Source organism: Ascaphus truei, chromosome 5 (assembly GCF_040206685.1).
Source record: "Ascaphus truei isolate aAscTru1 chromosome 5, aAscTru1.hap1, whole genome shotgun sequence".
Classification (NCBI taxonomy): Eukaryota; Metazoa; Chordata; class Amphibia; order Anura; family Ascaphidae; genus Ascaphus; species Ascaphus truei.
Genome location: NC_134487.1, coordinates 117,252,868 through 117,274,883, shown reverse-complemented (window position 1 = coordinate 117,274,883; position 22,016 = coordinate 117,252,868). Strand labels below are relative to the sequence as shown.

The following is a 22,016-nucleotide window of genomic DNA, read 5'->3' as shown; positions in this document are numbered from 1 at the left end:
CCTCCTGTCCACCTCCCCCCCCTCCTGTCCACCTCCCCCCCCTCCTGTCCACCTCCCCCCTCTCCTGTCCACTGCCCCCCACCCTCCTGTCCTTTGCCCCCCACCCTCCTGTCCTTTGCCCCCACCCTCCTGTCCTTTGCCCCCCCCCTCCTGTCCTTTGCCCCCCCCCTCCTGTCCTTTGCGCCCCCCCCTCCTGTCCTTTGCCCCCCCCTCCTGTCCTTTGCAGCCCCCCCTCCTGTCCACTCCCTCACCTCCTGTCCACCCCCCCGTCCTGTCCACTGTCCGTCCCTCCTGTCCACTGTCCGTCCCCCCCCTCCTGTCCACTGTCCGTCCCTCCTGTACACTGTCTGTCCCTCCTGTCCACTGTCCGTCCCCATCCTCCTGTCCACTGTCCGTCCCCACCCCCTTCTGTCCACTGTTCGTCCCTCCCCTCCTGTCCACTGTTCGTCCCTCCCCTCTGGGGAACACGGAGAAAGAGGGAGAGAGAAGGGAGCTGGAAATTTAACTCACGGCCAACGCCGGGTCTCTCTCCAACTCACCTCTCCCCCTCGGCGCTACAACTCACCTCTCTCCCTCGGCACTACAACTCACCTCTCTCCCTCGGCACTACAACTCACCTCTCTCCCTCCACGCCGACGCTCCAACTGGAACAGATGGCGGCGCCCGGAAGGACCCCCTTCCTCCCTTGCGCCGCCCAGTGAGAAGATGGCGGCGCCCGGAAGTACAGGTAGGTGTCGCGTGTGTTGCTCCCCCACTTCTCCCCCCCCCTTTCCCCCCACTCCAAGAGCACGCTCTCTACGGCTCAACATCCCCGAGGAGCAGGAGGAGGGCGGCAGGGACTTAATGCTGCCAGGTGAGGAAATGCGGGGGGAGGAATCCATGCCTTTGACACCCCCCCCCCTCCCTTTGACAGCACCCCCCCCCCCTCCCTTTGACGCCCCCCCCCCCCTCCCTTTGACGCCCCCCCCCCTCCCTTTGACGCCACCCCCCCCCCCCTCCCTTTGACGCCACCCCCCCTCCCTTTGACGCCACCCCCCCCCTCCCTTTGACGCCACCCCCCCCCTCCCTTTGACGCCACCCCCCCCTCCCTTTGACGCCACCCCCCCCCTCCCTTTGACGCCACCCCCCCCCTCCCTTTGACGCCACCCCCCCCTCCCTTTGACGCCACCCCCCCCCTCCCTTTGACGCCACCCCCCCCCCTCCCTTTGACGCCAGCCCCCCCTCCCTTTGACGCCACCCCCCCTCCCTTTGACGCCCCCCCCCTCCATTTGACGCCCCCCCCCCCTGCCTCCGGGCAACGCCGGGTATACACACACCTCTCCTCCCCCCCATCACACTCACCTCCCTCTCCGGCGCTGACTCCCCTCCCCGGCGCTCACTCCCCCTGCCTTTCACGCCCCCCCTCCCTGCCTCCGGCCAACGCCGGGTATACACACACACACACCTCCTACACCCCCATCACACTCACCTCCCCTCCCCGCCGCTGACTCACCTCCCCTCCCGACTCCCCTCCCCGGTGCTCCCCTCACCGGCGCTCCACTCACATCACCTCCCACACACTGACTGACACACACAACTTACTGACACACACACACGCACACTGACTGACTCACGCACACACACACACACACTGACTCGCACACACACACACTGACTCACTCACGCACACACACACACACACACTGACTCACTCACGCACACACACACACTGACTCACTCACGCACACACACACACTGACTCACTCACACACACACACACTGACTCACTCACGCACACACACACACTGACTCACTCACGCACACACACACACTGACTCACTCACGCACACACACACACTGACTCACTCACGCACACACACACACTGACTCACTCACGCACACACACACACTGACTCACTCACGCACACACACACCGACTGACACACGCACACACACACCGACTGACACACACACACACACACCGACTGACACACACACACACCGACTGACACACACACACACACCGACTGACACACACACACACACCGACTGACACACACACACACACCGACTGACACACACACACACACCGACTGACGCGCGCACACACACCGACTGACGCGCGCACACACACCGACTGACGCGCGCACACACACCGACTGACACACACACACACCGACTGACACACACACACACACCGACTGACACACACACACCGACTGACACACACACACACCGACTGACACACACACACACCGACTGACACACACACACACACCGACTGACACACACACACCGACTGACACACACACACCGACTGACACACACACACCGACTGACACACACACACCGACTGACACACACACACACACCGACTGACACACACACACACACCGACTGACACACACACACACACCGACTGACACACACACACACACCGACTGACACACACACACACCGACTGACACACACACACCGACTGACACACTGACTGACGCGCGCACCCCCCCCCCACACACACACACACGCACACACTGACTGTGTGTGCGTCAGTCAGTCTGTGTGTGTTTGTGTTTCTGCCTCAGACTCACTGGCGCGCGCACACAGTGACTGACGCACACACGCTGCATGAAGCTGTAAAGGAGGGAGGGGGGGACTGGATTGATGTGAATGGGGGACAAACAGAGAGAGGGGGAGGAGAGAGAGAGGAGCGGGAACATTACATCCCGGGCAACGCCGGGTCTCTCAGCTAGTGAGGAATAAAGGTAACCTGCACCCCTGTCCTGGCTCTCCCCACAACATCGCGGAGCACTCAGCCCTCCTGTTTACCCCAGGTACACAGCACCAACACACTAAGTAGTAGCCATAGATGAAGCAGACCACCCAATATCACTTAGGGTGGGGGTACAAGGGCTACATATATTTTTGGTGTATTTTATCTGGTATGAGGAATGAATATTAGGAGCGAATGAAGAATGATGGGAATCATGGATTGTGACTTTCTACTGCATGGATGGGACTATTATGTGATGAAAATTAGACTAATTCCCTTTTTTCCTTTACAGATTGCTAAATAGATGAATCTGCTTGGCTGATGAGGCTCTTGTTTTGCTTTGTCGAATATTAAAACAGGGAAAAAAAACCCTAAAACTCACTAAATTGCCATTTTTATTTTTTATTTTTCTGCATGTCTATTGCCTTCCTCGGGATCAAAATACTATAAATACAAATATAGGATAAGTATCTGTCTACATTTAATATAGATTAAACTTGATGGACATATGTCTTTTTTCAACCTCATCTACTGTATGTAAACTATGTACCACAGGCACTAAAATAACTTACACTGGCAATCGTGTTCTTTTATTTATAGATTGCACCCATTTTGTACATTAGACAATAGTGTAATATAAAGCCGGCACCATGCACTTTAACTTAAACATTATTCTAACGGATTGACCTGTCACTGAATTATATTAATAGTTTTAGTCACTTTTTTTTCATCCACATTTTAATCAGTTTGCTAGTTGCTCTGGATGTGTAATCTATAGGCTTTCACACAACAGCAATTTCGCAAACATGTGCATATATGCTTAACGGATTTATAAATAGGTCAGAAAAAAAAAGAAACACATTTATCAAAGAAAAACAATCCCATTGAATGCACTGTTTTGCACCAGCGTTGACCTGGTTTTGCCATGTTGGAGACTTTGATAAATAGGCCTTTAAGTAAAGCTATTTAGGGCCAGATCTACAGAGGGTCGTTGACTCTGGGTTCGTAACACTACGTTGCCTAAATCTGTAACTGACGTTATTTGCCCCGAGGTTAACGCATTTCCACAAAGCTAATTATAACTCATTACCATAGGCTTAGTGTGACGTTAATGCAGCGCAATGTTGCGTTGGCTTCCGTCATCTTGACGTTAGGAATGTTTTAGCCTTACTCCTATCCAGATCCTGAAAAAGGCGTTTGAAGAACGAGGATATGCTGATTTTAAACAATTTGCATATTTAGGTTATTTCCCAAGTGGTCCCTTTCTCTGTCCCTCTCCCCTTTTTCAAGGTCTGGATGGTAGTAATGCCATCTTTAGGTATAACTTAATGAATGTAATGTCCCTGTGTTACCTTTTAATAGACCTTTTGTGGATATGCGCGTGGAGGGGAACACCTACATTGCATATAGTTATCATTATCTCCCATTATAGTTAACGCACTGCTGATTCCGGGTGAAAAAAAAGATTTAACGGTACGGTATTGGCTTTTGAAGATATATATTAAGGCAGGGGTGCGCAAAGTGGGGGTGAAGGGCGTGAGATTCTCTGGGGTGGGGGGGGGGGGGTCAATTAGAGGCACCGCGCTCTTCCTCAAAGCATTTAAATTAAATGCCGGGGGAGCGCACGCGAGGCCTCTGTAACTCATTTACCTGATCTCCGTAGGCTTCTGGCGACATGTCGCCATGGCAACGCGGGGTCACAAGACTCTGCAACGTCACATGATGTCGTGATGTCAGAAACGCCGGCGAACAGGTGAGGGAGGGGCGCACAGACTAAAAAGTTTGCGCACCCCTGCGTTACGGCATAGTGACATTAACTTAGGTTAATGCAACGTAAACCAGTTAACAGCAATGTTGATTAAGCCCAGTATGTATGCAGGCTATGTTGCATCAGTTTAGCTTGAATACATACTATATAGCATGTTTTAAAGCAACAACTCGCCTACCTAGCCCTTCCCTTTTATATTACAGGATGGGATCCAAGGCCTCTCCAGAGCTGAATTGCGTTATTTTCAGCTCCAGGGACCCACGGGTTCTGGAAATATTTAGAGGTGCCAGAGTTACTTCCTGGTTTTTTAATCTCCTGCATCATGCGAGCCAATAGGAAGCTGCAATGAATGATGCTGTGGCTTCCTATTGGCCCACGTGACGCTGGAATTATAAAACACCATTTTATTTACTCTGAAAGGGACTGAACGCCGGTACCTTCACAAGTAAGAATCTCGGGAAGGAGCATGGTTCAGGTCATGGGTCCCCATAGCTTCCATCCTCCAAAAATACAGTGAAGGTTATAGTTTAAAGAGGAGCAGCTGGGATTGCGGCTTTATAAACGGCAATGACAAAATCGAATTAATTGTTTTGATATAATGAATAAGGAGCAAATTGTATGGCATGCGACACATATATATGCTATGAGAATGCTGGCCTTTACTGAATCTGGCCTTGTGTTCCTGAATTGTAAAACAGTGAGCCAAGAACAAACCCCTAGGGAAGCTAGTACCTTCCTTCAATTAAGGCAATTTTCTGTTTTGTAGTATGTGGCAATGATTCTTTATGAGCCTGTCATGGAGCACGTCAAAAACCTTACCAAGATCTATGTTGATTATTCCTACCTGATACCACTTTCAACCTCCATGATATTTTCAGCAGAGAAGGTTATCATGTTTTCACTTTCCACTTCAATTCATGTGTAACTTTTACGTGTGATTTACAACCTAAGAAAACTATTTTAAAGCAACAATCCTGGCTGCTTTATTTTTTGTTTTTAATCTTACCTGATTCATAGGGCGATCCGGAGCTTCTCTGTGATTTCCAACATGTAGGCACCCCCCGAGGTGCAAGCTATGATTCCGCCAGTAACCCCTGTTTGGGTGAGTGTACCCTGAAGCTGTGCATTGTGTTGCTCCTGTTGGCTCCAGCTTAAACAGACCTGTTTTATTAAACTCCTCCATTCAGTCTGGCATTGAAACTCATGAAACCCATGATTTGCTGCTCTATGTAAAGCTGTAAAAGAAAATCTAAGTGTTGAGAACTTAAGCTAAGCAAAGAAAGGGAAAATTAGATATTGCAGGTTATAATTATTAATCTATTAAACTACATGGGCCAAGTCCAATAGGACTGCTAAACGTTTTGAGTATACACTGCCAAAACCAGAATATTGAGACACACAGAGAATAAGGCTGCGGCCCCAGTGCCTGCGCTGCACGCGCGCCTGCGAGGCTGGCGGCGCGTACAGCAGAGTTCCCCCGGTCTGCAGTGAGCTGCAGGGGAAAAGACGGGGGTGTGACGGGGCGCGGCCATGACGTCACCCGGCAGGTTCACCCTCATTGGCTGAACCGCCGGGGGGCGTGGCCTAGTGCTCCGTCACTAGATCTAATCACAATGTTAATGTAGGTCTGAAAAACTCGCTGCGCGGCTGCTGCCCCTTGCAGCGGGCCCGGCCCCATTGAGGGGCGGCTCTTGTCCCCGCAGCGCTTATGATGAGAAATAGATATTTTACTTTTCCCAATAGTCTTTACCTTTTAAACGATAAAAGTTTGTATTATTCATTATTAGGTGTCGCAGCAGACCAGATCTTAACACCGGGATCAAGGCACCAGACAGGACAAAGCATTTCAATAAAGAGTATTTATTCTGGCCGGAGCCAGCAACCACAGCAAAAAAATCACAAACTGAGCTTACACCAAAAATGGGAATACAGGGGGATCCTAGCTATCTAGGTGGCAGGTGTCACTTCCAAGGCTTACCTGGAGTTTGTGTCCACTCCTGTGGAGATAAAGACCATCCAGAACTCTCTGGTGCAATTTGCGGATGAGCACTTTAAAATCTCCCGCTTAAAAGTCCTGCTGTCCACCTCTCCGGCAACTCTCTGTCCCGTAACACACAAGCACTTTTAAATCTCCTGCTTGGATAGGCTCCCAGCCTCGTTTTCAGGTATCTCCGACATAGCCTCGGAGCACACCGCCTAGTCCACCTCCACGTGGGGATCAGATGGAACTCTGAAACGCAGATCGGGTTCCCCGTACATAGATTCCCGCTGCCATAGGAAATCATGGTTGACGGGACAGCGACAAATCAGGGCAAGAAGTGGGACGGAGAAGAGTTAAAGAGCTTGGGGGGGAGGGGGGAGTATGAACAGGCCAATGGGAGTGGTGCCTATCAGTGGGAGCTCAGCAACGGCTTCCCCGGCCAGCAGGCTATCTCCTGCTGGGCTTGGCGCCCGATGTTCGGGGGAACAACTAAATGCTACGCTTTTTGGGCGGATGGCACCCCGGCCCGATCTCCACCCCCGGACCCTCTCTTCTTTGTTTCCTGCACCTCTCATCGCTCTTTAGACCTAGTACTAGCAGTTCTCAGGACATGCGAGCTGCACAAAGGCTTTCTCAGCCCCGGATGTCCAGAGACATTGGCTATGCTTGATATGTTGCGCAAACATATTTTCATTCTTTGTTACAGTTTACACACCCAGTAATAAAGCACTAGATTTGTAGGGTATACTAGGGGCTACCAGGCATGTAAAAACTGAGTAGCCTCGGGGACTGGTGACCAAATGAGCCCCAGGGAAGGACAAGTAGGATCTAGGCATCCGACTTCACCTTTATTATGCTGGTCCCTGGACCCCTACCACCACAATAGGAAATACACAGAAAAAAAAAATTCTGTTTTTGCCAGATAACTTCTAAGTGCCTGCGGGGACTGATTGCGCCCGGGAGGATTAACGCTGCAAATGGGATCCCAGCAGCATTAACAGAGCCAGACCGTGTGGCGTAGCTGCGCAGGGGCACACTCTTGTACAGTACAGAAGCAGTCTCTGAGTGTGCCCTGTGCCAGAGCAGATGAGAAGGTAAGAAACAATCTCTGTGTCTGTCCAACCCCTTGATGATGTAGATGCCTGAATATGGATATCTACATCATGAGGGGGGGATACTATAGGACTATATTTGGTCATCTATAACATGAAGCTGGTTGGACAGTGTTGAATGTCCTGTCCAACCCCCTTGATGATGTGGTTCAGGGTAGCGCAAACTTTTGCTGCTGTGCCTCCTGTCTTGCCTGCCCCGGTGCTCGCGCGCCTCTTCCCCTACCTTGGAGCTGCGTCAAATGATGCTGCTGGATCCTGCGGTGTCATTTGATCCTCGTCATGTCACAGGACCCCACTGCGTCATTTGCCACCGCGTTGCCATGGCGATGCGTCACACAGCCGTATGAATCACGGTAAATTGAGAGTTGCAGAGACCTCATGCGATCCCCGGCATTTAATTTTAAATGCTTTGGGGAAGAGCGGAGGGCATCTGCAACCGCCGCGCCCCCCCAGGAAAATCTCCTGCTCCCCAGCTTGCACACCCCTGATGTAGATGACCGAATATGACTGCTTCTTACCTTCTGAGCTGCTCTGGAAGTGGGACACTCTCAGACACTGCTTGTGTGTGTTCCCCGCGGCCCTCTACGCATCTCTTTCAGACGATGCGGCTTGATGACTGATGGGTTTGAAGGATTAACACTGCAAGGGTTCCATTCAGAAGCAAGAAGTCTTTGCTACATCTGTACAATAATTTGAAGACTGCTATAAATATTTATTGTTGCTTCATAATACCTTCAAATAATCTGGCATGCATAATAATTTACAAAGGGATGCAGCATAATAAACATACAGTTGCCATAGTATTGCTATTTTTGTTGTTGCAAACAAATGTACAGGCATAACGCACATTAACGTACACAATGGGTCCAGAGCATGCATGTAAAACGGAAATGTACTTAAAGTGAAGCACTACCTTTTTCCCACTTATCGATGCTTCGGTACAGGTAGGGAGCCGGTATTGCTGTTCAGGACGTGCTGACAGGCGCATGCACAAGCTGCCGTTTGCCCATTGGGCGAGGGGAATCAGTGCGTCACTACTACGGCGGTATGTAGGGCAGAATAAGTGTCCGCACTCGCGAAGCGAGCGTACGGACACAGGTGTATGGGGCTATTGAAAATATGTTACTCGTGAGTGTCCTTAAACCGGGGTATGACTGTATAGCTCAGTACAATGTGGTGTAGAAATATAGCAAGTAAGGAGGTATATGATCAAAAGGTACAATTTAAATTCTGTGAGAATTAATCTAAAACATGAGCAGATGATTATAACTTTCATTGGGACTTGATTTCTAAAACTCTGAATATATTTTCTTGTTTGTTTTATTTTGGCAACACACTTTGAGTCATTTGTACAGTATGTACTAAAATAACAGAAGTATTTACATTGCAAAAACCTTTCCGTCTGAAAAGACGGTCTTCTGCTTCTCACTGAACTGGGTTGAAAGTCGTTATTTTATGCATTTATCTTTTTCTTGATGCTACCCTCGTGATGTTTTATCATATCCATTACAAATATTTAGTGATGTCTGAAGAATAAATACCAGTCATCATTACCTATTCTTGCCATTTTATCCACAGCATAAGGATTCGAGACTCTACTGAAGTTTAACAGAACCAGAAGATATAGCTTCAAGAATTGTGAAAACTCATATGTCACACTATACATCTCATATCATAGGATTCCTTAGAAAAGTATAACCCCAGTTTTTTTGATTAGTGTATGCCTCAACTTAGTTTTTTCTTTCATCTAATTTGTTTAAGGTTTATCGGTGGGGAACTTAACATTTGTTACAATGCTCTGGATCGTCACATAGAAAATGGCAGAGGAGATCAAATTGCTGTTATCCATGACAGCCCTGTGACTGACACTAAACAGGCCATTACTTACCAAGAGATGTATGAACAGGTAACTTACAGTATGCAACTTGAACTTTTTATTTACGGAACTGGAGTGGTAAACCAATCAAGTCAGAGATGAGGATAGTCAAAAATATTAGACACCGTTTTGGGCTTCAGTTCCATTAAAAGCATGTGATTCTATATTTGCCGTTGTTCATAAGCTTTTACTAGGATGTATGTACTGTTCAGATAAAGGTGTCAACTTCTTGTGTGTTAAAAAATATATATTTTTCAGCATGAAGTGTGATGTAAAATATGCTTATACTCTGTTTTTGCTAATATTTGCATAACTACACATCTTTGAATTAGCTAATTAATGTAATGTCCCTGCGTCTTCTCAAATGATTCACTGATCCGCAGATTTCTTTACAAAAATTCCAGGAACATTTGCAAATTGAACCAGACAGTTTCCCACATCTCTACTGTCCACTGACATGTAGAAAATGGTGTTTCAAACTATAAAATGGGTAATATGACTTTGTCAGATTCAAGTTTCAAGGCCCAAGAAATCGCTCAGTGGTAATGTGACTGCCTTCGAAATGGGTTTACCAAGTTCTCATTCCAGTCTCTCCTGGTGATTTTCGGCAAGCCACGCTATCTCTATATGCCTCGGCGACCAACATTAGATTGAAGGGAGGGAGTTAGTGTGCCTGCAAAATCCCACATACAGAGCTGCGTACAGTACTCTTCTATATAAGAAACAAATATATTGTTCATGCTTTTACTGTTTCCTATGTGAGCGCTTTATACAATAAATGTTGATGGGCAAAATGAATTCAGTCTCATGTGTAAGCATTACAAAAACTGTCAAACATCCCTCATGCGCTTCTCAACATCATGAAGCTTCCTCATCCTTGTGTCTGTGTGCACCCCCAATAAATAGTCATTACTATTATTATTATTATTATTACTTCGAATTTTAGAAAATATTTCTTGTTGCATGGTGCAGTGAAGGTAAACTATAGTTTTCACTGAAATAGGAGAGCGAGAGTTTCCAAGTATCATTATTAAATCAACTACATGCCTTTCAGTGTAGGTAAAGAATGAGGCCCATTTTCATTATAATTTGGTAAACTAAATAAAGTAATGGGTTGGGCAGGAATGGGAAGCATGTTTTTCCATTATAACTGCATCCAAATCTTATTGAGGTAATGGTAATCCACTCAACAATTAGCTATGTTTCACCTCCTATTGATTTATGCAATAAGTAGTAACACATTTATCTCATTCGAAAGCATGTGCCACCACCCAGGTGTTTTCATGCTGTCATTGCCTTGAACCCAATGATATGTCTAGTTTGGTAACTTTCTCCTACCTGAAATAGGCCAGAATTCCTCAAGCCACAAAGAGTGGTAACACACAATGACTTGAATGGCAGTTAGTGCTGGGTCGTGGTGTGATAACCCGCATCGCAGCTTGATGACTCCTAGCCATAGAGTTAATGAGGTGCAGAAGCAGCATTCACAGGTGCTGTGCAAGCATATGTAGTGTAGGTAGCATCTACAGTACAGTACATGTAATTACTGAAGAGTGAAGGCACTGGGCTTCATTTGCACTGTAGTTGTTTCCTGAGCATTGTCATCATTAAGTTTATTTTTAAGAAAGAAATCACTACAATAAACAATTTTTTTTTTTAACGTGGCAATTCATGGCGTTTTGTCATAATTTTTAAAATATTTTAATACAGGATTGAAGCAGGGAGTCTCCGGAGCTGAACCCCAATAATTTTAGCACTTGTATTGTATTGTATGTCTTTATTTATATAGCGCCATTAATGTACATAGCGCTTCACAGTAGTAATACATGTGGTAATCGAATAAATAACAGATAATATAAATAACAGATCATGGGAATAAGTGCTTTAGACATAAAAGTAACATTAAGGAAGAGGAGTCCCTGCCCCGAGGAGCTTACAATCTAATTGGTAGGTAGGGAGAACGTACAGAGACAGGAGGAGGGAGTTCTGATAAGTGCGTCTGCAGGGGGCCAAGCTTTATGTATCATGTGTTCAGAATGTTCACAGTGCTATTCGTATGCTTCTTTAAGCAAGTGTGTCTTAAGGTGGGTCTTAAAGGTGGATAGAGAGGGTGCTAGTCGGGTACTGAGGGGAAGGGCATTCCAGAGGTGTGGGGCAGTCAGTGAAAAAGGTTTAAGGCGGGAGAGGGCTTTAGATAAAAAGGGGGTAGAAAGAAGACATCCTTGAGCAGAACGCAAGAGTCGGGATGGTGCATAGCGAGAAATTAGGGCTGAGATGTAAGGAGGGGCAGAAGAGTGTAAAGCTTTAAAAGTGAGGAGAAGAATGGAGTGTGAGATGCGGGATTTGATTGGAAGCCAGGAGAGGGATTTCAGGAGGGGAGATGCTGAGACAGATCTAGGAAAGAGTAGAGTGATTCTGGCAGCAGCATTTAGGATAGATTGTAGGGGAGACAGGTGAGAGGCAGGAAGGCCGGACAGCAGGAGGTTACAGTAATCAAGACGGGAGAGAATGAGGGCCTGAGTCAGAGTTTTAGCAGTGAGCAACAGAGGAAAGGGCGTATCTTTGTTATATTGCGGAGGAAAAAGCGACAAGTTTTAGAAATGTTTTGAATGTGAGGGGCGAATGTGAGAGAGGAGTCGAGTGTGACCCCTAGGCAGCGTGCTTTGGCTACTGGGTGGATGATCGTAGTTCCAACAGTAATGTGGAAGGAGGTAGTAGGGCCAGGTTTGGGAGGTAGTATGAGGAGCTCTGTTTTAGCCATGTTGAGTTTAAGGCGACGGAGGGCCATCCAGGATGATATAGCAGAGAGACATTCAGAAACTTTGGTCTGTATAGCAGGTGTAAGGTCAGGTGTTGAAAAGTATATTTGTGTGTCGTCAGCATAGAGGTGATATTTAAACCCAAAAGATGTTATTAGGTCACCTAGAGAGAGTGTGTACAGAGAAAAGAGAAGAGGTCCCAGAACAGAGCCCTGGGGTACCCCCACAGAGAGATCAATAGAGGAGGAGGAGGTGTTAGCAGAAGAGACACTGAAAGTACGATGAGAGAGGTAGGATGAGATCCAGGATAGAGCTTTGTTCCGAATACCAAGAGTATGGAGAATGTGAAGGAGAAGAGGGTGGTCCACGGTGTCAAATGCTGCAGAGAGGTCGAGTAATATGAGCAGAGTGTAATGACCTCTATCTTTGGCAGCATGGAGGTCGTCAGTTATTTTAGTGAGGGCTGTTTCCGTGGAGTGAGCAGTGCGGAAGCCAGATTGTAGAGGGTCTAGGAGAGAATAGGTGTTGAGAAAATGGAGCAAGCGAGAGAATACAAGACGTTCAAGGAGTTTAGAGGCAAAAGGCAGGAGGGAGACAGGTCGATAGTTAGAAAGACAGGTAGGGTCAAGCTTGCTGTTTTTGAGTAATGGTATGACTGTTGCATGTTTGAAGGAGGATGGAAAGGTTCCAGAGCAGAGGGAGGAGTTAAAAATGTGTGTGAGCGTAGGGATTATAGTAGGAGCAAGAGGTTTTAGGAGATGGGAGGGAATGGGGTCAAGAGGGCAAGTGGTAGAGGGAGAAGTGGCGATCAACCGCGAGACATCCTCCTCTGAGACAGTGGAAAAAGAGTCAAGGAAGGCAGGAGGAGAGTTAGGAAGAGGTGTAGGATGGGAAGAAGAAACAGAGGGGATGTTCTGACGTATGGATTCCACCTTTTCCGTAAAATAGTCAGCAAAGTCCTGAGCGGAGATGGAGGAAGGAGAGGCAGCTGAGGGTGGTTTGAGTAGAGTATCAAAGACAGAGAAAAGTCAGCGTGGGTTAGACTTGTGCATGTTGATTAGTGCAGAAAAGTAGGCTTGTTTAGCTTGCGAGAGGGCAGAGTTGAAACAGGATAGCATAAATTTGTAGTGAAGGAAGTCTGCGAGAGTGTGAGACTTCTCTTGGTACCCTCTGCTTCCAGAGATACTTACCTCGGAAGGAAGTGCCGGTATCTCTGCAGTTTTCTGCAGTTTAAAGCTCCCGTGTCACATGGGCCAATAGGAATCCACACCGGGTGATGTCACGGCTTCCTATTGGCCCGCAGGGCCCGGAAGCTTTCAAAATGAGCAGTATAAAGATCTCTGGACTGGCTACCAGCACACACTATGGAGGTAAGTACCTCCGGAAGCAGGGGTCCCCTAAGCTGAATAGAATGGGGTTCAGCTCCGGAGACCCCCTGCTTCAATTCTGTGTGAATTTAAAAAAAAAAATGGCATGGATTGCCTCTTTTTTTTTCTGTAAATTTTTTATTTTATGGATTGCCTCTTTAAAGGAACACTGCAAATACAAACCGTTGTTCTACAAATATTGTAAACATACTTATTTTTTTAAATGTTAAATATGTGTGGACTGTTTTAATAACATAGATACCACAGGGTTTTCCGTACACTGTTTTAAAGTTTTATATGTACTTCATAATAATAATAATTATTATTTTGGACTTCTATACAGAGCTAGTACAGTCATTCAGGGCTGAGTGTTTTGAAAGTGTGGAAGTACAGTCCAGTCATGGATAATAAATCTAAAAGTGAAGTTATCAGTTTTGATAACTCCCCAGAGTGTTGTACAATATAATTAATTCACTTTATATATGAATGGCTCTTTAGCACAGTGGCACATACCATCAATTCATTTCTGTATGGTTTCATTTAATCTGTCCTTTATTAATCACAATGGGATACGTTTATTCTGCGAAAAGTGCAGTAATAATTCTATGACATACTGTGTGTGTGATGGGAGATAATGTATTCAGGCCACTTTGGAGGATGCATGATACAGGGGAATTTGATTGATGTATTTAAAAACAAAAAGGCTGCCAATGGACAGGTGCTATTATATATTAGGATTTTTTTTCTTTTCAGCATGGGTACTTTGTAAATAGCCCTATTGTAATGAATTTTAGAATGTCTTTTTTTCTACTTTCATTTATTAATAATGCAGAAAGGGGAGCACAGGGTCTGCACCATGATTGGCTGCAACACAGACCCAGTGTCATCTCCTCTCCTGCCACTCTGGGAAGGCTGCGTGACGGGGGTAACCCCACAGGGTAGCCTCTCACTGTCTGTAGTTGTCAGAATTTACGTGACAGGAAGGCAGAAAGATAGTCTGGACCAGCCATGGCTATAGCAGTATATATATGAAGAATACATATTGTCAAGTTGCCTAAGCACACGTATTCTTATCCCAATTATATTTTGTCCTTCAGCGAAACAGGAAACGCTATTTCATGGCCTTGCAGCATTAGATTACAGTGGCTCACATTTTACTCAAATTGACAGATTGGCAACTGGTCTGCGTAATAAGTAATACCTGTTTCAACAGTTTTTTGTTTTTCTGAGCCAGAAAACATTTTAGTTGGTGTAATAAATCATGTATATCTGTTTTCAAAAAGTTTTCCTATCTCGCATTACTTTCTTTATTTACCGACATAGGCAAATAATCCATAACTTTTTCTGTTTTGAAGTACGTGAAGTCACCAGTTTACTTTAGGCATAACATCCATTGAGGCTATTTTTTCTATAACCTAAGAATGTGTGTTTGTTAATATGGAACAAATAAAAAATCATTACTCATACTCGGGGCCCGACAAACTGGGCAAAACCCCACTCCCCCCGCCCCCCACCCCCCCAAAAGTCAGTGGCCCACCAAAAACACTCCCTCACTCGCCCCTAACGTGGTGCGGCCTTCTTTGTCTTCTCCCCTGCAAATTCATATTTTTCCCCTGCAGCTCGTTAAAATGGCCACATGGCGTAAAATTACGCCATGCCAATGGGACACGATGACATCACGCGGCGACGCGTAAGGCTTTGGTCCCGCTGCGTCCGGCGGCGCGGCCGCATGCGCGTTCCTCACCAGCAGGGGTATCCTTCTTGAGCCGGTCCCAGTCCCCCCTCGTTGCACGGCTCACAACGCGCTGTGATGCGTCAGCCGCCAGGGGATGCAAGAAAATTGTGATCCTGAGCGGTGACGCGTCACGTGGTACGCTCATGAGCCTATCAGCGGCGGGGGTGGGAGCTGTCAGAGAGCTTTCGCCACAAGGTAGGGTGTATGTGTATTTGTGTGTGTGTGTATCAGCGTGTGTGAAGAGGGCATTTGTGGGGGAAAGGGGAGGGAGCGGGAGCTGCTTACCTTCCAGCAGCCCGCAGCAGCTCCCTCCTGCAGCCCGGGAGACCGAGCCTGTGGAGGGAGGGGGGAGTAGCGGGTCACTCTGCTCAAACCACGCCCCCCCCGCTCAAACCACGCCCCCCTGCTCAAACCACGGCCGCCGCTCCCTACAGACCGCAGATAGCGGTCTGTGCCTCTCAGCGCGCTGCCTGCATGCAGTGCGGGCGTGCTGACTGAGGGAGCGGGGCCGTAGCCTTACGTGGCTCAGCGTGTCGTCACGTGGCATCACGTTGCCATGGCAACGTGGCGTCATTTGACGCCGTGCGGCCATTTTAACTGGAGCTGCAGGGGGAAAAGATGAATTTGCAGAAGAAGACTGGGGGACGCCGCAGCAGGTAAGAAGTGGCGCCCGAGCGAGTGCATTTGTCGACCCCCTGCTCATACTGCATGTTTATACTGATTACGAAGAGGAAAATTATTTACAGTAGAAACAAATTGCAATATATACTTTTCAGTAAAGCCACAAACTAGATTTAGAGCTTCCATTAGTTTTCATATCCATTGCTTTTACCACCCTACGCCCAGCATAGTCCCTTCCTGTGCTGTTTTACTGGTCTTCAGTATGGTTATTAACTATTATTTTGTATTAGTAGTTGTGCAAATCTCTTTCACCATGTAGTTGATTTTAACATGGACATCCTCCTCAAAATATGCTTCAGCACAAGGGGTTATTGACTGGTTTCAAGAATTAACACTCGCCTTCAAATATTGTAAAAGGTATCTACATTACCATTAACAGGACATCAGCTATTTTTTAGCTACGCTAAAGTAGAAGTAGACAATCTGGTCAAGGACAGCCAGGACAATGCCAGTTAATGTTATGTGTTTCTGTTAAAATGCAGTGGCAGAGAAGTCTGTATGCATAATGGTTTAAGGAAGGTCACAAATGTAACAAAATAGTGAAAAACTACAAATCAGCGCAAAATATTGTTAAACAATAAAAATAAAGCCACTGGCGTTATCGCACAGAGAGCCCACACTTTATAGAATGATGGCCGAAATGTTTCAGGCAAATTAGAGACTCTTGATGCTCTAACATTAGTCATCTATTTTGTTGAAGGACAGCTCTGATATTCTTAGAAAGCTTAAAGCAGCAGTTCAAGCTGTCGGTTTTTGTTGTTATTTTTTTTTCCTTTTTATATGTGCATCAATATAATCCACACAATGATAAGTAATTACCTAAATTGCTGATCCATCGCGAAGATTCGGCTCGGGGTTCACTAAATGGCTGTTAGTGCAGCAGAAGAGGACCAAAGATGCAAAGTTCTGCGGTGAGGATTATGTAAACAGGCAGTCACTATATACAATTGGTGCACTACTAAAGAGAGCGCAGGGCTCAAAAAGGGGTGTGGAAGGGGATGTGACTTTGTAAATGGTTGCTATAGAAACTAAAAATGCTTGTTGCATTATAATACATTAAAAATGCCATTCAGTGTTGTTTAAAAAAATAATACTACAAGTATTTTCTCATACTGTAGTACAGAACTGATTTATTAAAAAAACAAACAAATAAAACAAAAACAAAAAACACGTTAGCTATTGCTTGGTCTACAGCTTTAAAGGAGCTTTAAAAAAAAAAAAAAAAACTGAGTTGTCAACAGGCGGTCCCCGAAGCTGAACCATGCTAATCTCCCGGAATTTTTGTTTGGAAAGACACTGCAGGTTCAAGGGACTTACTCACACCTTACTATTTATAGAAAGAATTCACCGTCACTGGAAAGGAGAGTGAGACAGCGGGCACGGCCGCACAGCAAAAAATGGCAAAAGGCTGGACTGCGCTATAAGGTAACTTTATTAAAGCATAGGATAGTTAAAAATCAAGAGGAAGTGGTGACAGGAGCGCCCTAGACGAGTGATCAGAGCTGGAGACTAGACCCCCCACCCGTCGAGAGAGCCCGGATGGGATCAGGGCTATGGTGAAGCTGGGAGTCGGGGATATCAAATATCAATCGACCCAGCGGGAGAGTGCCCCGTGCCACACCCCCTACCCCCCCCCACCCTCTTCCTTCCTGTTTCCCCCCTTTCCCCCCATCCTTTTTGGATACGTGTTAAAGTAAATTGAAATGTTTTGGTACAATTTCTGCAGATGCTATGACTGTACATGTACGCTTATGAAAAACACAATAAAACCAAAGTTATAAAAAAAAAAAGAGGAAGGGTGGCACCCCCCGTGCCTCTTACGCATTTCACCCACAATGGGCTTTTTCAAAGAGTGACATTGCTCGTGCACAGCCTCCTGAAATACCGGAAGCAAACCGGATGTGACATCACTCCACCAATTGGATGCGAGTACTCCTTAGCTGGTATACAGGGAGACCGCACTCCTGGTAAGTGTATACACATATGAAGTGGATCAGGCACCAAGGGCATGCGCAAAAAAGACAATTTAATAAAAACATTTAAAACAGACAATTCAAATATAAACACTATATAGAACAACACACATATTTAATCTATAATCGCACATCTTCATGGAGAGTGGCACATACATAAAAATGTATACAGAGAAATGATACAAACCACTCAGATGAAGATGCGAAAAGATACTGCATAATAAGAAATGCAAATAATATTAAAATCAAGTAAAGTGGGGGGGGGGATAGGAACTATCAATTAATTAATTCATTTAGTATTTTAAATAACTCAGGTACATAATTCAATAGCATGCAACAGTCAAGAAGTGTATTCACAAATTGAAACATATACTAATGTAACAAAGTGAGCTGAAACATAAAACACAAATGGCATAACATCTTCAGACATTGCAACAAATAAAATTATTTTTTTGCAACAAGTGTGGTCAATTTTTTTCTGTATATGAACTTCAAAGAGCTTCTTTATATGTATATCTTCGACATATACCAATATGGTGATTCATTACAACTATCACAGGTGTTTAGCAAAAACAGGGACAAGGGAAAAATGAAATTCTAAGGGACATTTCAATAAAGGAAATGATTTTTCATAAAAAAAGGACATGTCATCTGGAAAAGACGAGGAATGGGAGTAGTCAATAATACATGTCTTTTTCTCTGTTATGGGATACATTATGTTGTTTCTCTCATAAACCAACCTTGGTATTGATTAAAAATCTAATTGTATTATTGACTACTCCCATTCCTCGTCTTTTCCAGATGACATGTCCTTTTTTTATGAAAAATCATTTCCTTTATTGAAATGTCCCTCTTAGAATTTCATTTTTCCCTTGTCCCTGTTTACCTTTGATAGTTGTAATGTATCACCATATTGGTATATGTCGAAGATATACATATAAAGAAGCTTTTTGAAGTTCATATACAGATAAAAATTGACCACACTTGTTGCAAAAAATTAATTTTATTTTTTGCAATGTATGAAGATGTTATGCCATTTATGTTTTATGTTTCAGCTCACTTTGTTACATTAGTATATGTTTCAATTTGTGAATACACTTCTTGACTGTTGCATGCTATTGAATTATGTACCTGAGTTATTTAAAATACTAAATGAATTAATTAATTGATAGTTCCTATCCCCCCCCCCACACTTTACTTGAGTTTAATATTATTTGCATTTCTTATTATGTAGTATCTTTTCGCATCTTCATCTGAGTGGTTTGTATAATTTCTCTGTATACATTTTTATGTATGTGCCACTCTCCATGAAGATGTGCGATTATAGATTAAATATTTGTGTGTTGTTCTATATAGTGTTTATATTTGAATTGTCTGTTTTAAATGTTTTTATTAAATTGTCTTTTTTGCGCATGCCCTTTGTGCCTGATCCACTTCATATGTGTATACACTTACCAGGAGTGCGGTCTCCCTGTATACCAGCTAAAGAGTACTCGCATCCAATTGGTGGAGTGATGTCACATCCAGTTTGCTTCCGGTATTTCAGGAGGCTGTGCACGAGTAATGTCACTCTTTGAAAAAGCCCATAGCGGGTGAAACGCGTAAGAGGCACGGGGGGTGCCACCCTTCCTCTTGTTTTTTAACTATCCTATACTTTAATAAAGTTACCTTATAGCGCAGTCCAGCCTTTTGCCATTTTTTGCTGTGCGGCCGTGCCCGCTGTCTCACTCTCCTTTCCAGTGACGGTGAATTCTTTCTGCATCTTCAAACAGCGTGGAGCACACGAAATACCGGATCATTGAAAGACATATGTGTGTACTCAGATACCACTTTGCAAATTGGAGCTTCCCCAGGTGTACTGGCTTATTACGTTGCAGGACTTTTTGTATGGGGTCTAGGTGGGTCCTAGGACTACTCCCGGACAACCCTTCATAGTCTTGCCAGACCACGTCCCAACTAGGGGTTAATTTATATCAGCTCCACTGTTCATTTTTAATTCTGACTCCGGATGCAGCAATTCATCAATATGTGGGTATAATGCTCTGTAGCACTAGTCATTTTGGGGGGACCTTTACCCCAATATTCCTGTAGTACCTTACTATTTATAGATAGAATTTTACATCTCTTTAATAGTCTACAAAACAGCATGCAAATTCATGTAATCCAGCAGTATTTGGCCAATCTACTATATATTTCTGAAAGCACTGTATGTCTGCATGGCCTGTGTCCCTCAGGCCAATGAGATTGCTCCCTTGGCCCACCCGCCCCTGCACACCTCTCATTGGCCGGTGTGGTCTAACAGTATATACACACACATGTCTCACCCCTCCGGATTGCTGCCCCCCCCCCCCCCATGGCTCTCATTGGCCGGTGCGCTCTAACCCCTGGCCACGCTGCTGCTGTTGCTGCCGCCTGAGGTGAGGAATTGGTACTGCTGGATGGGGGGGGGGGGTTTGACCCTCCGTTTTTGACCCCTCCCCCAGCTCCGTTTTTGACCCCTCCCCCAGCTCCGTTTTTGACCCCTCCCCCAGCTCCGTTTTTGACCCCTCCCTGCTCCGTTTTGCACACCCCTAGCTCCGTTTTTGACCCATCCCCCAGCTCCGTTTTTGACCCCTCCCCAGCTCCGTTTTTGACCCCTCCCCAGCTCCGTTTTTGACCCCTCCCCAGCTCCGTTTTTGACCCCTCCCCAGCTCCGTTTTTGACCCCTCCCCTAGCTCCGTTTTTGACCCCTCCCCCAGCTCCGTTTTTGATCACCCCCCTGACCCACCCACCAACCCCCCGTCATAGCGAGTGACAGATACACTGACACACACAGGGACAGACACACTGACACACACAGGGACAGACACACTGACACACACAGGGACAGACACACTGCCGCACACAGGGACAGACACACTGACAGACACACAGTGACACTCCCGCCCCTGCCTTCCCCCCTCTCTCCTGCCACCCCTCCCCCTCTCCTGCCATCCCCCCTTCCCCCCTTGCCCGTCCCCTGCCTTCCCCCCATCCCCTGCCTTCCACTCCTTCCCCCCCATCCCTGCCTTCCCCCCCTCCCCTCTCACCCCCCTTCCCCATCCCCCCTTCCCGCTCCCTCCCTCCCCCCTTCCCGCTCCCTCCCCCCCTTCCCCTCCCTCCCCCCCTTCCCCTCCCCGTCCTCCCCCCCCGTCCTTCCCCCCCTTGCCCCCTCCTCCCCTTGGCCCCTCCCCTGCCTTCCCCCCGCCCCTGCCTCCCCCCCTCCCTGCCTTTCCCCCCCCCCTCCCTTGCCTTTTCCCCCCCTCCCCTGCCTTTCCCCCCTCCCCTGCCTTTCCCCCCCCTCCCCTGCCTTTCCCCCCCCCCTCCCCTGCCTTTCCCCCCCCCTCCCCTGCCTTTCCCCCCCCCTCCCCTGCCTTCCCCCCCCCTCCCCTGCCTTTCCCCCCCCCTCCCCTGCCTTTCCCCCCCCTCCCCTGCCTTTCCCCCCCCTCCCCTGCCTTTCCCCCCCCCTCCCCTGCCTTCCCCCCCCTCCCCTGCCTTTCCCCCCCTCCCCTGCCTTCCCCCCTCCCGCCTCCCCCCCTCCCCTGCCTTCCCCCCCTCCCTGCCTTTCCCCCCCTCCCCTGCCTTTCCCCCCCCCCTCCCCTGCCTTTCCCCCCCCCTCCCCTGCCTTCCCCCCCTCCCCTGCCTTCCCCCCCCCCTCCCCTGCCTTCCCCCCCCTCCCCTGCCTTTCCCCCCCCCCTCCCCTGCCTTTCCCCCCCCCTCCCCTGCCTTTCCCCCCCCCCCTCCCCTGCCTTTCCCCCCCCCTCCCCTGCCTTCCCCCCCCTCCCCTGCCTTCCCCCCCTCCCCTGCCTTTCCCCCCCCCCTCTCCCCTGCCTTTCCCCCCCTCCCCTGCCTTTCCCCCTCCCCTGCCTTCCCTCCCCTGCCCTGCCGTTCCCCCCCCCTCCCCTGCCTTCCCCCTCCCCTGTTTTCCCCCCCTCCTCCCCTGCCTTTCCCCCCCCTCCCCTGCCTTTCCCCCCCCCTCCCCTGCCTTTCCTCC

General features: G+C 47.3%; 1 protein-coding gene across 2 annotated transcripts in view; it reads left to right on the top strand.

Moving 5' to 3' along the window:
- The window catches only part of ACSS3 (acyl-CoA synthetase short chain family member 3), a 120,906-nt gene that overhangs the window by 31,674 nt on the left and 67,216 nt on the right, over window positions 1–22,016 (top strand). The window contains exon 3 of one of the 2 annotated variants that reach the window (XM_075600506.1): window positions 9,375–9,519. The exons of the other annotated variant lie outside the window; for it this stretch is intronic. Coding sequence (XP_075456621.1) covers window positions 9,375–9,519 — 145 coding nt within the window. The remainder of the gene's footprint in view (window positions 1–9,374; window positions 9,520–22,016) is intronic. 2 annotated transcript variants of the gene reach the window in all.